At 47.8% G+C, this 16,571-nt stretch overlaps 1 protein-coding gene across 2 annotated transcripts; it reads left to right on the forward strand.

Moving 5' to 3' along the window:
- Window positions 1-1,366: 1,366 nt before the first annotated feature.
- POLD4 (DNA polymerase delta 4, accessory subunit) lies at window positions 1,367-3,453 on the forward strand. 2 transcript variants are annotated; one of them, XM_080642008.1, is made up of 4 exons: window positions 1,367-1,712; window positions 1,958-2,047; window positions 2,262-2,373; window positions 2,964-3,453. In XM_080642008.1, exons 1-4 carry the CDS (start codon window positions 1,616-1,618, stop codon window positions 2,986-2,988), a joined length of 324 nt encoding a protein of 107 aa, XP_080498134.1. In that variant the 5' UTR covers window positions 1,367-1,615; the 3' UTR covers window positions 2,989-3,453. The 2 variants fall into 2 exon arrangements, with proteins under 2 accessions (XP_080498134.1, XP_080498133.1); XM_080642007.1 differs by having other exon boundaries at window positions 1,386-1,712; window positions 2,262-2,332; window positions 2,964-3,449.
- The last annotated feature ends 13,118 nt before the right edge of the window (window positions 3,454-16,571 follow it).

The following is a 16,571-nucleotide window of genomic DNA, read 5'->3' on the forward strand; positions in this document are numbered from 1 at the left end:
ACATGCCTGCTCCTCTCCTCCCCTTCAGTGGTCCACTCTCTAGAGTGTTCTCACTTGTGCCCACCTCCCTCCTGTCGCAGGCCACCAGACTCCAGAGCAGTGGAAGAAGGGGAAGGCAGTGCCCTGCGTAGGCCCTTGTACCCCTGGAGGAAAGAACTAGATGGGCTCTCTAGAGGGTGATTAGAGCAGGGCTGGTCCCTGTGCCGATTCCCAGACTCCCACTGGCCAGCACTTCTGCCTGCTGCCAGGAAGTTGGTGAGGGGGAGGCGGGTGTAGGGGTGAGTCAGCGATGACAGGAGCCCAGGGACAAAGGTCATGGGTGGAGAATTGAGAGGCACTGTTTATTCAGCTTGCCTCCTCCAGGAGGTCTTCCAGTGCTAAGCCAGCCCCGTGACCCACCCTTCCCCCCTCTCCTGTTTGTTAGAAATGTTATCCTTGCACGGACAACTTGTGAGTCCCATCGGCCTGCCCCTATAGCCTGTGAGCTCCAGGGGAGCACAGAGGGGCTATGCTTTAACTGGGGCCCCACAATGTCTGTGACTATCAGCACTTTCTACTTTCAAGAACCATTTTACATCAATTTTAGTTGCGGGAATCTGTGGGAAAGTGCTTAGGACAGTATTTGGCACACTGTAAGTGCCATAACAGTGTTAGAGTTATTGTTGGTATTTTCTGCTCACACATTCACATTAGTGGGATACAGACATGGCACATTGTGCTGTGAAGAACTCGGGATCCAAACACGCGCTGGCCTCCAGCTCAGTGTGGACTCTTCCTGACGAGTAGGGCCAGCAGGGACAAGCTAGGGGACCCCAGGAGAGCCGATAAGGCAGACGCTTGCTTGGACTGAGGGTGGGCAGCATCTTTGGGCGCAGACTGTGAGAAAGGAGCTTTCCAAATCCATGGGCTTCTCCAGCCAGCTCTCCTGGGGCCAGTGGGGGTGGGGTGGGAGCAGGGAAGAGGGCTGGATTAACCCAAACTCTCTTCGGACCTCCAGACCTGCCCCCACAACATTCTGTGGGCCAAAGCGGGGGGGGGGGGGGGGAATGGAAGGCTCCAGCTGGGCCCTGGGGAGTTACAAACCTGCCACGGGGATTAGTGAGGCTGAAAAGAACATTTGCCTAGGAAGGGAAAACGGGAAGTGAGAGTCTGAGGATAACGCTCTGTAAGTCCCCCGAGACCCACTGCGGGCCAATGGGGGGGCGCAGGAGGAGGTGGTGCAGTCTGGGGCATTTTGACAGGTCCCCCACCCCAGCCTCACCCCTTCTCCCCTAGAACACAGCTGCTGCAGCTGCCCCGCCCCCTGCCTGAGCCATCTGCCATTGGCTGGAGTCGGGCCACGCCTCTCCGAGGCGGCCTGCCATTGGCTTAGGTCTTTGATGTTTGCGTGCTTGAGGGCTAGGGGAGAGACGTCATTCCCTGGAACCTGCGGACTTCCTCTCTGCTTGTCTGGTCCTTCTGTCTGCCGGTTGCTGGTCCCAGGCTCGCTCTCTGGCCCAGCCCTCTGTCACTCTCTCTCTCTCTCTCTCTCTCTCAGCAGCTGTCTCTCTCGTGCCCGCTGGCCTGTCTCTCCCCTTCCCTGCAGTCGCCTTCTTCGCCTGCCTGGGTGGCCGCCATGGGCCGGAAGCGGCTCATCACTGACTCCTACCCAGTAGTGAAGAGAAGGGAGGGCCCCGCTGGACACAGCAAGGGGGAGCTGGCAACAGAGCTAGGTCTTTGGGGTGTGGAGAGGGCGGGGGAGTGGACATGGAGGGACATGGGACGTGGGCGGATGTGGGCAATGCAAAGGGAAGTGAAGTATGTCCTCTACTTCCTGCACCAGGCCTGGCAGCAGAAGACAGAGGCAGAGGGGTGGTGAGGGCTGAGAAGCAGTGGGACAGCTGTGAGGGGAGGGGCAGAGAACCAGCCCTGCAGGGTACAGTCCTGGGCAGGCCTGAGGAGCTGCTTTTCACTGCAGAGGAAGAGATCCAGCCCCTGAGCGTGGATGAAGTGGAGCTGGAGCTGCTGAGGCACTTTGACCTGGCCTGGCAGTATGGGCCCTGCACAGGTGAGGACCCCCACAGGCCCCAGAAGCACATGTTGGAACCAGTCCTATCACCCACATATCTCTGAAGCAATCCAAGCCCCTGCCTGGTCCTTTTGGGCTCTGTCTCCTGAGACTGGGGAGTATAGAGGCCCCTCCACACCCTCCACACACATTCTCTAGCCTGGGCTCTGCCCTGCCCACCACGAGGTCTACTGTCTTCTTCCCACCCTGGCAGGGATCACAAGGCTGCAGCGCTGGCATCGGGCTGAGCAGATGGGCTTGGAGCCTCCCCCAGAAGTGTTTCAGGTGCTACAAACCCACCCCGGCGATCCCCGCTTCCAGTTCAGGTCAGAGACAGGCCAGGGAGGGCTTGCAGGGGAGCCAGAGTCTTCTCCAGGCACCACCAGCCTGCTGGCCCTGGGTGGGGGCTGCCCTGACCTGAGGGAGAAGTGGATGCTGGCTTGGGAGTCGTTGCTGAGCAAGCAGGAAAGTTCTACAAGGTGCCTGGCTAAGGAGGGCAGAGGTTGCTTTAATAATTCTTTTTAAAAAAATATATTTTTTTTATTGATTTCAGAGAGGAAGGGAGAGAGAGAGAAAAAAAAACATCAATGATGATTGGTGGCCTCCTGCACGTCCCCTACTGGGGATCGAGCCTGCAACCCGGGCATGTGGCCTTGATCAGAATCGAACCCAGGACTCATCAGTCCGCAGGCTGATGCTCTATCCACTGAGCCAAACCAGCTAGGGCACTTTAATGATTCTTATCTCTGAGATAATGGTGGGGGAAGGGTATACCCAGGGCCCAAGGTACTATCTATTTAGTACCAAGGGGATGGCCAAGGACTACAGGCCATAGCCAAGAACTGGTGCTGGTGAAATCAGATCAAGGCACTTAATGACTCTCTCTGGTTTCTCTTCCTCCAATCCCCTTGCACAGTCTCTGGCATCTCTATCCCCTTTGAGGTCCCACCTAAGGTCTCCTGCCCGCTACCCAAGAACCTCAGGACACAAGCCAGAGCCAGTTACTGCCTCTCAGCTCGGCTCTGCTGTGGAGAACATTGCAGGAAGGAGTCTTGCAGGGAAGGAAAGAGACTGAATCTGGAAGTCTCCGCGCTCAGCCCTCCATCTAACCAGCAGAGCCCCTCTGAGAGCCGAGGAGCACTTCCTGCATTGGTGGCGGTCTCTGAGGACAAGGACCTGGACATGACCATTCTGATACCTGCCACGCACCTCCCTGACCTAAACACTGTGATCCTGGGGATGCTGTAGCAATTTAGGCACAGTCTTGGCGGAACAGACTTAAGCAGATGCACTTCCTGCCTAGGGCTAGGAATCTGAGGATAGAACTGGCTAAGCTTACAGGGCAAGGGGTTCACTAATGCTTATCAATAAATAACACAGCCTGGCACCCTAACCTCCCGTCCCTTAATGTGGCTCTACTTGTGTTGGCTTCACCTAGCAAGCTGACAGGTGGGAGACAGCTAGCACCAGGCTTTTTTTTACAAGGTGCATGTACCTCCTTCCACTGCCTAACAGACCTGAGAGGGAGGAAAGACACCTAGAAGACCAATGGACAAGTCCTCACAAGAACTTAGCGGCCTCCGCTGCCCCCTGGTGGTGCACAGGGGAAGTACTCTTTAGTCACCTGCATTGACCAGCCAGAGAAAACCTGTAAGACCGGCCACCCAGCCTGTGCAGTGTTCTCCACCTCGGGGAAAACGGGTCCTTTGTCAGAGGAACATCCATGGGGCCGACCTATGGCTCATAAAGTCCAGGCAGACTTATACATGTGGGGGTTCCAAGCAGGGTTGGGGGAGGGTTTCAACCCACAGGAGCTCCTCAGAGATGGCCATCGTGTGAGGGGCTTTGGTAGGGAACTGGACAGTGTTGGGGATAGAAGAGAACTGGCTGGAGCCGGAAACAACCTTTAAGGGACCCTGGGACAGTATCACGTGGAGAATGTAATCAGTACTCCTCACATGGTGTCACCTCCATTTGCTGTGTCAGCCCTCCATCCTGGGGCAGATAGAGAAAGCACTGGGGACTCCTTGGAAACAGGCCTAGAGAACGACCAAATGGTCTTGTTAGCCCCCGTTTTATTGAGCACTGATCATGGAGAAGAGGGTTTGCAGCAAAGGAAGCGGAGGAGTGGCAAGACTGGAGAAAAATAAGGAGGGAGTAGGGTCTAGGAGGCCTGCGCAGAAGGTGCTTCAAGGTCTCATCTGGTAAAAGAAGCCCGGGAGCAGCATGCCGGACTGCGATACAGAGGTCGCTGGAGATGAGCAGTTTCCATGAAGTAATGAGGATGGGAGTGTGCCTGGGGCAGGCTCAGAGGGGATGTCAGAAATGCAAACAGGGAGTATGCCAACTCTTTCATGACTTTTTGACTATAAAGAGCAGGGAAATAGAGTAGTAACTAGAAGGGGATGTGGGACCAAGAGAGGGTTTTTATGGATTGTTTTGTCTTTTGTTTTAGATAGAGTGATATTACAGCATAGTTACATGGTAAATGGAGTGATCCAATTGGGAGGGCCACTGACTGGGCAGTTTATGAGTGAGGTTTTTGTGAAGGTGAGAAGGGCCAGGAAGAGGATGGCCTTAGATAGGAACACACTGTGGCAGGAAAGGAGGCAGAGGATGTGAGACTACACACAGGAGGGGGGTACAGTTGGGAGTGGGAACATTTGAGAATCAGATGTTTGCTGAGAGCCTGGCACGCTGGGAGGGGTCTACTGAGAGAATACTGATGCCATGGGCAGAGAAATGGAAACTGGGAGGCTCAATTTCATGCATGTTTAGTATAGATGACTAAGTGCCATTATGTCATCTATTGTGCTGAATGCTGCACATACTCAATCTAGTTAACTCGTTAGAACAACTTCATTAGGGTAAGTATTATTCATGTTTTACAGGTAAGGAAACTGAGGCTGACAGAAAAAGTGACTTGCTCAATCAGTAAAGCCCAGGGTCCAATTCACACCAGTTCTGTCTTCCCATTCATTTACGCTGCACCTGCGCTCTACCTGCACCTGAGCTCCAGGTACTTAGGATGGTGTTGAAGAGATCAGACCTACCCATGTAGAAAGCTGAAAAATCGATGTAATATACAAGTGCTACCATGGGGCAAATAGGAGTGGAATAGATATGAATTCTCAGGAAGGCAAGGCCACCACCTGTTAAAGTGACCCTCACTGCAAGGGTCCCAGCACAAGGACTGTCACCTCTGCTGCATTGGAATTAGCCCTGCCTTACCTCACCCACACTAGCCCCTTCTACTCATACCTGCTTCTCAGACCTTTTCACTGCAGAATGAATACAGGCTCCCCACTAGGGCTGGGGGGGGGGGGCGGCCCAAGACCCCTTCACTCTGAATATTCTTAGTAGTTGTGTGTTTGATCTTAAAAACCTTTGGTCAGTTTCGCATTCTACTCCGTGATACATCTGGACATAAAAATGAGTAAACTTACTTATCAAGTAAAATGAGCCCTCCAGAAAGATGCACCATGTGTGGCCTATGGCTGGCTTCATATACCCTGCCACGCCACCACCACTACCCAGGCCAGGCTGAGCAGCACAGCAGGCAGAAAGCACCAAACAAACAAGCGTTTACCGGAAGGAAATGGGAGATAAGGGCCCTTGCAGGGTGAGAGTCAGCCAGCAGACAGAGTCTGGACTGAGCAAAGGCACCTATGAGAGGTGGATGTGTGCACCCGGGGGGTGGTGTACAGACCACAGCACGTGCTCTGTACAGATCAGCGCAATAAAAAGTTAGCACTTCAGTGCCTATTATGCAGCCAGCATTGTTCTAAATGCCTTTAATCCTCACTATAACCCTAGAAATGATTGTAAAATTTTTATAAAGTGATTTTAAAGGAAAAATTCAGGCACACAGAGAGGTTAAGTATTTACCCAGGGTCATTCAGCATGTCAGTGTTGAGAATAAGATATGATCCCAGAGTCCAGCTTCAGAGACTCCACTCATACCATGTGGAATAATGCCAGTGAGATGGGTTGGGACCAAATAGAGGGGCTTGAGCTTGAGGAGTTTGGACTTATCTATGGTGATGAGAGCTCTTGAAGGTTTTTGAGCAGGAGAGAGAGAAGATACAATCATTCTGGAGAATCTGTCTGGCCAGATATGAAAGAAAGACTAAAAGGGAAGGAGGAAGAAACTACAGCCAGGAAGACCAAGTGAGAAGCCCTTAGGTATTCAGGGCATGGGCACTGAGACCCTGGATTAGTGGACAGATGGAAAGAACAAAGAGCTAAAGAGATGTTGCAAATAAAGTTGGCAAAACTTGTGTTTGGGAAAGGAAGAATGGGGAGAGGCATCAAACATGACTCAGGTTTGAGCTTGAGTGGGTGAGAGAATACTGATGCCATGGGCAGAGAAATGGAAACTGGGAGGCTCAATTTCATGCATGTTTAGTTGGAGATGATGACAGGACACCCAAATGGAAACATCTAGCGGGCAATGAAAACTAGAGGTCAAGTCTAAGCAGTGCGGTCTGGAGAGAATGTGGTATTCAGAGGGTAGAAGGGAATCACATGCATAGAACTGACACTGGAGCCCAGGAGCATGGATGAGTTCTCTAAGAGAATAGAGAGACAGGGAGAGCGTGCAAAGACAGGACCAAAGATGGCCTTGGGGAAATGCTCTCTAGAAGGTGGAGAGGGGAGAGAGGAGAGCATCGGAGTGGCAGGAGGGTCAAGGTAGAGCAGTGGTAGTGAGTGGTGTGATGCTGCTGAGATGTCAAAGAAGATATTAGGAAGAGATGGAAACGCTACAGGATGGCTTGCCCTAATTCTGTCCCCATTTTGTAGTTCTCTCTGCATTCCAAGCGGTCATAGTAACTACCAGTGCCACAGCCATCAATGAAGGCTATACTGATTCATTCTTAATTAACTCGGGTGTGGCAATATTTATCCACGCTCAAACTTAGATAAAAACGCTAGTAGTGTGAAGGCTTAAGGAACTAATTTACCAAGAAACTCAAGTAAATAAAGGAAAGAAACACATTTTTGAATTAGTCTAGAAGTAAATCAAAGTTACAGCAGTGCTAGTTGGAGGCAAATTTGAGTTAACACTACCTCTAGGACTTATGGAATCCTTAACATGCTTGCTAATTTTCTCTGCAGGTAGGTCTCCAGTTCATCTACTTCAGTCCTAAACTAGAAAACAACTTTGTGCCAATTGTGGCAAATATAAATTATTAGAACCCCAGCCCCCAAACTCCAAGAGCTAACTAGAGTGAGAGAGAGAAAGAAAAGATGTGCAGGTGAGTTTCAAATGCTGTCACATGACAGTTGTGAACTTGACACTGTGGGAACTCAGACTTCCTGAAGATGGCCCTTTACCCAAGGACAAGTACTAGTAGGTCCTGCAAGTCCTACCCTTGATGTCATGCTTGTTCTCTGTGCTGCCTTCCTTAAGAAGAGTTCAGGATTCCTCTTTTGCTCCCGGTGGTAACCTGGTTATATTTTTTTTTATCTCACATTACATCGCTACAGCAATACATTTCATTGTCTCCACTGCTAGGGAGTATTTTATCCTTGTCTGTGTGCGCCTAGCACAGGGTCAGCTACATAACAAGCACTCAGGCTTCACTCAGACCTCCTATTTGGTCTGTTGGTCTTGTCCAGCCTGTGAGAATCCTTTATGTACCAATAGTGAAGGCAAGTCCTAAACTCTAGTGAAATCTGGCCTCTAAGTCAGTCCTCCTGGGGGTTATTTGGACTTTGTAGCTGGAGCCATTTTTCCCTAGTGCCTTCTCAGCAAGGAAGGCATCAAAGCTGTCAACTTCAGAAGCAGGCTCCTTTCCATTTCCTGTTCCGAAACCTGTGGTCCCACTGGGCCAGTCTGCTGAGTGCTCACCTGAGGTCCTCTCAGATGCAGAGTAGACACAATCATCATATCCAGCATGCAGAGGGCCATCCAGCCCACTCTTGACATGCTTTCTGAAGCATGGCTGCCCACTCCCCTACTATTATAGTCCCACAATGATGGGGTGTAAACTGGTACAACTCCAAGGATGTCAATTCAGCAATATTTACCAAAATTACAAATGCAGGTATCCCTTTCAGTCCATATCTAGAAATTTATCCTACAGATACACTTGTGTGTGTGTACAAGAACATATATAAGGTTATTTATTATAGCACTGTTTGCTATAAATAGCCTAAATGTCTATCTATCATCAAACAATAAAATAAGCTATAGCACACAATGGAAACTGTACTGTGAAAAAGTTCAAGGAAACTCTTTAAGTATTGGTATAGGTAGAATGATCTCTAAAATATATAGTTAAGTGGAGGAAAAAGGATTTACAAAAAGTATGAATTTTGAAGTATGTAACTATATTACCTACTTAATCAGTGAGGGGAAAAAAGTCTTACCATGTCCATTTAATATATTTAACAAATATTAAAAATAATATAGGAGCCCTAACCGGTTTGGCTCAGTGGATAGAGCATCAGCCTGCGGACTGAAAGGTCCCAGGTTCGATTCCGGTCAAGGGCACGTACCTTGGTTGCGGGCACATCCCCAGCAGGAGGTGTGCAGGAGGCAGCTGATTGATGTTTCTCTCTCATCAATGTTTCTAACTTTCTCTCCCTATCCCTTCCTCTCTGTAAAAAATCAATAAAATATATTTAAAAAAAAAAAAAAAACCTTTAAAAAAAAAATAATAATATAGGACCTGGTTGGGTACCTCAGTTGGTTAGAGCAGTGTCCTGATACACCAATCTCTGGTCAGGGCACATACAAGAATCAACCAATGAATGCATAAATAAGTGGAACAACAAAATGATCTCTCTCTCTCTCTCTCTCTCTCTCTCTCTCTTTCTCTCTCAAATCAAAAAATAAGATTTTTTTTAAAAGGAAAGAATTTGCCCTAACCGGTTTGGCTCAGTGGCGAGCGTCAGCCTGTGGACTCAAGGGTCCCGGGTTCGATTCCGGTCAAGGGCATGTGCCTTGGTTGCGGGCACATACACAGTGGGGTGTGTGCGGGGGGCAGCTAATCGATGTTCCTCTCTCTATCTAATCGATGTTTCTAACTCTCTATCCCTCTCTCTTCCTCTCTGTAAAAAATGAATAAAATATATTTTTTAAAAAATAAAAGGAAAGAATTTGCCCAGCCGGCATGGCTCAGTGGTTCAGCATTGACCTATGAACCAGGAGGTAACATGTTCAATTCTTGGTCAGGGCACGTGCCTGGGTTGTGGGCTCGATCCCCAGTAGCAGGTGTGCAGGAGGCAGCCGATCAATTATTCTCCCTCATCATTGATGTGTCCTATCTCTCTCTCCCTCTCCCTTCTTCTCTTTGAAATCAACAAAAATATATATTTAAAAAGGAAGCAATTTCACTAGGGTAATAGGGTTCTTATGGCATGTATTGCAATGGTTTTGTGGATGACCCTGGACTCACAATGCTGTACTCTTTTCACAGCATTCCACTGGGAGAGAAGGATCTTCTACCTGCCCTTAGGGGGGGTCCTGGCAGTAGGGAGGTCCAGAACTTGCTCTCTCTAGAAAGCCCAACTCCTCTTTTTTTTTTTTTTTAAACTACTATGTTTTCCCCCCCACAACTACTCAGCTCTGCCACTGCAGTGTGAAATCAGCCATTGACACTATGTAAACAAGTAGGTAGGCATATCTGGCCCACTGTGGGCAAGATTTGGGCAGGCTATAGTTTGCCAACCCCAGCTCTAGGTCATGGCCTTTCTGGTCTCAGCCCAATACCCAGAGTACCAATGAAGTGTTTCCATTCTGGCTAGGCCAGAACTCAAATTCTCCCAGCACTGTGTAATCTCTAGCATATCCATTCCATTTCCAAATCCATAGCAGCAACTTTCTGCCAGGTCTCACAGAGTCTCACCCTATACATATTCAGCCCAGTCTTTTGCTAAGGACCCATAGAGAACCTACTTATGGGTTTATGGGTATTCTGCCCTCTACTCAGCTGCCACCTCTCTGACACCCTGCCCTGAAATTTCTAGCTGCTTTAGCAACCCTCAACTCTGAGCTCTGTCTTATCAGCTCAGCAGAACCATTGTGCTCTTCATGGGTTTCACCTCTGTGCTGTGGTCAGCACATTGTCCTCAGGCAAAGGTTCAGGGGCCAGGATTAATGTGGGGCTCACTTCAAGTGTTTTCCTTCTCTCAGTACTCACATCCTGTTTAATGTTCAGAGCCTAATAATAGTTGCCCTATTTATATTTCCAAGTTTTATAGTTGTTTATAATGGGAAGGCTCTGACATGGTCAAAAGCAGAGTCATAGAATCCAATGTTTAAAAATAAAATTTATTCTCTGTCCATTGACAAAGCCTAAAAGCAATAAAACCTTAGTAGCAACAAATATACCTAGAACCTAAATCTCAGTTTCTAAATATCTTCCCCCACATAAAGAAACTAGAGATCTTTGGACAAATGGCTGATTCCATATCCAGGACCGGGAAAATCCTATGTGCATCTGGAACATCATGTTGTGCAACGAAGTGCTCAAAACAACATGACAGAAGGACTTGGGGCCAGCTTGAAGGAGCTCTCATTGGCCAAATATAAGAAAATCTGAGCATCTAAGACAATAATTATGGTAATAGCTTATAATACACTGCATTAAAAAGAGTACCTTAATCTATAGTGATACTAAAAAGAGATCAAGAGAATATTCTTTTTTTTTTTTTTTTAAATATTTTATTGATTTTTTTTTTTTTACAGAGAGGAAGGGAGAGGGATAGTTAGAAACATCAATGAGAGCGAAACATCGATCAGCTGCCTCCTGCACACCTCCCACCGGGGATGTGCCCGCAACCAAGGCACATGCCCTTGACCAGAATCGAACCTGGGACCCTCCAGTCCACAGGCCGACGCTCTATCCACTGAGCCAAACCGGCCAGGGCAAGAGAATATTCTTTACTAAAGAATAATACTGTATTATATTAAATGCATACTAAATGTAGAAAGAATGTTACAATTTTAAAAACACAATGAGATAAATAATTTAGGCAAAGATCATTACTTGAGGCTGAAACTAACAATTGACAGATTGTTGAAGACAGGATATTCACAGGGTCTCAATTTATCACCCAACAGATTACTTATGACTACAAAGGGAAAAGGGTCCCTTGAAATGGAGAGATCTAGCATATACCATCTTAACCAAGAATGCAAATTCGGCATCAACAATAATGGGATAAAGCAATAGTAAATGACTAAAGTAGTACAACAGAAAGAACATGTCACATGTAGTATTTTTACAAAAGGTTTAACCTAAATCTAATTGTGAGGGAATATTTAAATAAGTCAAAACAATCAAATATAAGTGGAGATATATTTTACAATACAACAAGCTTGGATTCTTCAAAAAAGGCAGGACTATTCTAGACTAAAGAAGAACTAAGAGACATGACAACCAAATTGAGCCTGTGATCCCTGACTGGGTCCTGAATCAAAATTTTTAAAGAAACTGTAATGGAAATTTTAGGGATATTTGGAGAAATGTAATTATGGTCTGTAGTCTGGATAATAATATTGCATCACTGTGAAATTTCTTGGTCGCTATGGAAAATAGTTTGGCAATTCCTCAGAAAGTTAAACATAGACTTACCATATGATCCAGCAGTTCCCAAAAGAACTGAAAGCAGGCACCCAGAAAGATGCTTCTGTACCCAGGTTCACAGAAGCATTATGCACAATAGCAAAAAGGTGGAAACAAGTGTCTATCGACAGATGAATGGCTAAACAAAATGTCACATACACCTACAATAGAATGTTATTCAGCCTTGAAAAGGAATGCAATTCTGATACATGCTACATGTATGAACATAGAAGAACCTTGAAGACATTGTGCTAAGTGAAATAAGCCAAATATCGCATGATTCCACTTATATTAAGTCCTTAGAATAGACAAATTCATACAGACAAAAAGTAGAATAAAAATTACCAGGGGGATGGGTCATTTAATTGGTACAGAATTTCTATTTATGATGATGAAAAAGTTCTGGAGTTGCACAACACTGTTAATGTACTTAATGCCACAATTATATACTTAAAATGGCTAAAATAGTACATTTTATGTTATGTGTATTTTACCACAAATTTCAAGAAAGGATATTGTGGTTATGTAAGTTAATGTTCTTTTTAATATATATATATACTTTTATTGATTTCAGAGAGGAAAGGAGAGGGAGAGAGATAGAAACATCAATGATGAGAAAAGGGGGGAGGGGGCAGAGGTCAATGGGGGGAAAAGGGGACATATGTAATACTTTCAACAATAAAGACTTAAAAAATAAAATATGGTGCAATCATAAAAAAATGATGAGAGAAAAATCATTGATTGGCTGCCTCCTATATGGCCTCTACTGGTGATCAAACTCACAACCTGGGCATGTGCCCTGACTGGGAATTGAACTATGACCTCCTCAACCACTGAGCTACACTGGCCTAGTGTTAATGTTCTTATTATTAGGAGATATGGGCCACAATATTTAGGGGTGAAGTGTCTTTTTAAAATATTTTTATTAATTTTTAGAGAGAGAGAGAAACTGCAATATGAAAGCATAACATTCATAGGCTGCCTCCTGCACACTCCCTACCGGGGATCAAGCCTGAAACCTGAGCAAGTGCCCCGATGGGAATTGAACCTGCAACCTTTTGCTGCGTGGGACAATACCCAACCAACTGAGCCACACCAGCCAGGGCTACATCTTATTTTCTTTTCTTGCTAATCCTCACCAGGGGATATTTTTTCCATTGCTTTTTTTTTTTTCCAGAGAAAGTGGAGGGAAGGAGGGAGGAAGGGAAAGAGAGAGGGAGAGAAACATCAATGTGAGAGAGACATATCGATTGGTTACCTTCTGCACATACCACACCAGGACTGGGGATCGAACCTGCAACCCTTTGGTGTGTGGGCCAACACTCTAGCCACGGAGCCACACCAGCCAGAGCATACATCTTATTTTCAATGGGTCCAGAAAAAAAAAAAAGAGAGAGAGAGAGGAATGTGGCAAAAAGCTAACAACTGGTGAATCTAGATGTAGGGTATGTATGTGTTCATTGTACTATTCTTCCAACTTTCGGTAGCTCTGAAATTTTTCAAAATAATTTCAAAAAATTTCAACCCTTCCTTTTAATGAGTAAATGCAAGAGGGGACCCTCCCAGATAGAGAGAACAGCATGAACAAAGATGAAGAGGTGGAAAAGTGTTTTCAGGGAATAGTCAGCAGTTGACTTTGAGTTGAGTGAAAGGTGTGTACTAGGACATTCTGGGAGATAAAGCCAGAAAGGTTAGCTGGCGCCAGACTGGGAAAGGCCCTGAGCTAAAGAACAGTTTCCACTGCTCTTGACAGGCAACGGGAGCACTACTGAAGGCAATAAACACGAGAGTAACATGTGAAATGACACAATACTCCAAAAGGTAATCTAGTCGTGACGTTCTGGACAGCCTGAAGGATGTAAGCAACTAGGAGGCTATTACAATGGCCTAGGCATGGGAGCAGGGACTTGGGCTAGGAGAACTGGGAATAAAAGGCAACTGTGTTTTTTTTGTTGTTGTTGTTGATCCTCACCCGAGTTTATTTTTCCACTGATTTTTAGAGTGGAAGGGAGAGGGAGAGACAGGGAGAGAGAAACATTGATGTGAGAGAGACACATTGAATAGTTGCCTCCTGCACTCACCCCGACTGGGGACGGAGCCTGCAACCAAAGCATGTGCCCTTGACCTGAATAGAACCTGGGCCCCTTCCCTTCAGTCCACAGGCTGATGTTCAATCCACTAAGCCGAACCGGGTAGGACAAGGCAACTGTTTTGTGAAGGATCATCAGAAGTTGATAAATGATTAAATGAGAGTTATCACCCTGAGGTTTACACCTGGGTGTAGAAGAATAGAGGAGATGGGAAAGTCAGCAGGAGAGGATAGTTTGCAGCTCAAGACTCAGAACGAGGAACTGTAAGCAAAGGAAATGGGTTTAGTTTTATCCCAGCCTTCCTGTCAAATGGATCCAAGGTCCAATTTTAAACAGAATTCTCTTTCTGAGGACAGCTTCTCCATCAGACCAGCCTCACCTTGGCCCCACAATCCATCCCAGGGATTAGCAGACTCTTACAGGTACCTCCAGCCCTTCTCTGGTACTGTCTCCTCAACCTGGTTCCTTACCACTTAGCTCACATGTAGTTCTACCTGCCATAGCCTCCTCTCTTATCTGAGAAGAATCAGAGGCATCTGCCCAGGAACACCAGTCCTGCAGCATGCAGGCCAAGACGGGCACTCCTAAGGAGTTCAGCTGCAGGTAGGCCAGGCAGGGGCGGAGGGAGAGGGGGAACAAATAAAAGAGCAGGGCTGAGGGGGAGGGGGGGCTTCAGCAGGATGGTGGGTGGGGCAGCAGGGACTGCCTGCAGCAGATCTGGCAGCAGGGAGAGCAGCTGGCCTTGTTCTCCCCGGCCTCACCCACCACATGGGATAGTCAGTCGTACTGGGGTGGGGATCTCTGCTTAGCAGCTCAGGCATCCCACTGACCCAGAATAATTCCATCTGTTGCCTCAAACCATTTATTCTGTTCTCATGGCACTTAGCCTCCCTCTTCCAGTTTCCCATTTCTGTGCAGAAAATAAGAGCTTGAGGTTGGCAGGAGTGCGGACAGTCTGATGAGGCAGAGCTCAGCCTAGCACAGGACCACTTGGTACACTGAGATAATCAGATTGTGGACAGGGCTGGAGGAGGCATCTAGCGGAGCCAACAGTGAGAGTGAAAGCTGTGGAGAAGGTCTCTTGAGGCCTTCATCAGATGGGAGTCAGTCCACCAGACCAACAGATAAGCTGCATGGCAGTGTGTGCTACCCGAGGAGACTGGCAGCTGCTGTCCTGGGCACACCTACCCCGCTCCAAGCCTTCTCAGGTCACATGAAGACCATGTATATGACTTACAATCAGCTCTGTCTCCTCGCTCCAACCTCCAGGGCCATCCTCCCTCACTCAGCCTGCTGCCCACCCCGACAGTTACATCTAGCTCGAGTTAGGCCAGCGTGCGGGGCCTTGCTTTGGTTTGGGCTTGTTCTGCATGCCCGTCTCTGCCACACCCACCTCCCCACCTTTACCTCGGAGGCTCACTGAGCTGCTGCGGGCGGGCGGTGTCAATGGGGTGGGGGTGTGGCATTCCCTATCCAGGCCAGGGAATCCCATTGAGCAAACGTTGTCACCTTGCCTCCCTATTCAGTGGGAGAACAGCTTCTGTGTTCTTGGTCCTCTAGCCCAGATACAGAATCCCCTAGAGTGTCCAGCTACCCAGGGTGGCCACCTGGGAGCGGACAACCTGGCAGAGTAAGGGGAGGGGCACCAGCTCTCTGATGGGACCTGCTGCCATGGGAACACGTCGGTGTCCAGCAGGAGCTTGAGGGTGAGAGCCTCCGGTCAAATATGTCTTATGTCAGAGAGAAGCTGGGCTGGGCTGGAGAACTGAGGAAAATGGGCGGGAAATGCTGGCTGAAAAGGGAAGGAAGGAGAGTCTTGGTCTAACTTCAGGTTAGTCAAGGACTGTGGCCGCGCCAGCAGGCAGATACACCCCTTCAGTGACAGCTGAGGCAACGGAGAAATCGCTGGCTTCAATGCCACCATTTGGCTCTTTGACTTATAACCTAAGAACTCAGATTCCTCAGATGGAAAGGTAAAAGTTGTCATCCAAGACTTTCTAGCTGTTGTAAATTGTAAAGGATCATCATGCCCCTGAAGTAGGCTGACGGAGGCCTCCATGGCAGGCCCTGAGCCGCTGTAACCTCCTCTCCAGAGGCAGGTCCAGAGTTAAGGCTTCACACGGCACTTAGCAACCCAGGAATCTTGACATACCTGGCAGGCACTTACTTGCAGCCAGCGGAGTGGGAGCAAACTGGAGAAAAAGAGCAGGGCGCCAGGGGGAGAGCACAGACTGTCAGGAAGGTGGTGTAACAGCTCACCTGGGGTTGCATCGCCAGGAAAAGGAGCTTTTGTGGCTCCTAGAAGTCCTGCGCCTTCCCACATCTAGGAAGAAAATTGGCAGTCAGTTGTGCCCCATCCCTTCCTTGGTTGTACCCACTTAACCTCGTCCTACATTCCTCGATCTGAAAATACTGCATTCTCTGTGAGCCTAAATAGGAAAGGAGAAATCTAAGGAAGGTTTTTCCTGTCCTCAAGACATTCTCACCCTGGCCAGTTTGGTTCAGTGGATACAGCATTGGCCTGTGGACTGAAGGGTCCCGGGTTCAGTTCTGGTCAAGGGCACATGCCCGGGTTGTGGGTTCAATCCCCAGTGGGGGGAGGGGCGTGCAGGAGGCAGCGGATCAGTGATTCTCATCATTGATATTTCTATCTCTCTCTCTTCCTTCGTCTCTGAAGTCAATAGTAGTAGTAGTAGTAATAATAATAATAATAATAATAATAAAGACATTCTCCTTTCCATCTTCTCTGCTTTGCCCTCCTCCAGCGACATCTCCACCCCAGGTCCTAAAGTATTTCTCCCCTGGCTGAGGTCATTGGACAGTGTCTCTGAGTGGTGGTCTGTTTCAGTACTAGCT

This window comes from Plecotus auritus (genome assembly GCF_963455305.1).
Source record: "Plecotus auritus genome assembly, chromosome: 9".
NCBI classification, from domain to species: Eukaryota; Metazoa; Chordata; class Mammalia; order Chiroptera; family Vespertilionidae; genus Plecotus; species Plecotus auritus.

Bases quoted from the DNA above. Each gene is read 5' to 3' on its own strand.
- POLD4 (XM_080642007.1), top strand. From the start codon at position 1,616: ATGGGCCGGAAGCGGCTCATCACTGACTCCTACCCAGTAGTGAAGAGA. The intron at 1,713-1,957 runs GTCTTTGGGGTG...TTTTCACTGCAG, and splicing joins GGAGCTGGCAACAGAGCTAG to AGGAAGAGATCCAGCCCCTG. The intron at 2,048-2,261 runs GTGAGGACCCCC...CCACCCTGGCAG, and splicing joins GCAGTATGGGCCCTGCACAG to GGATCACAAGGCTGCAGCGC.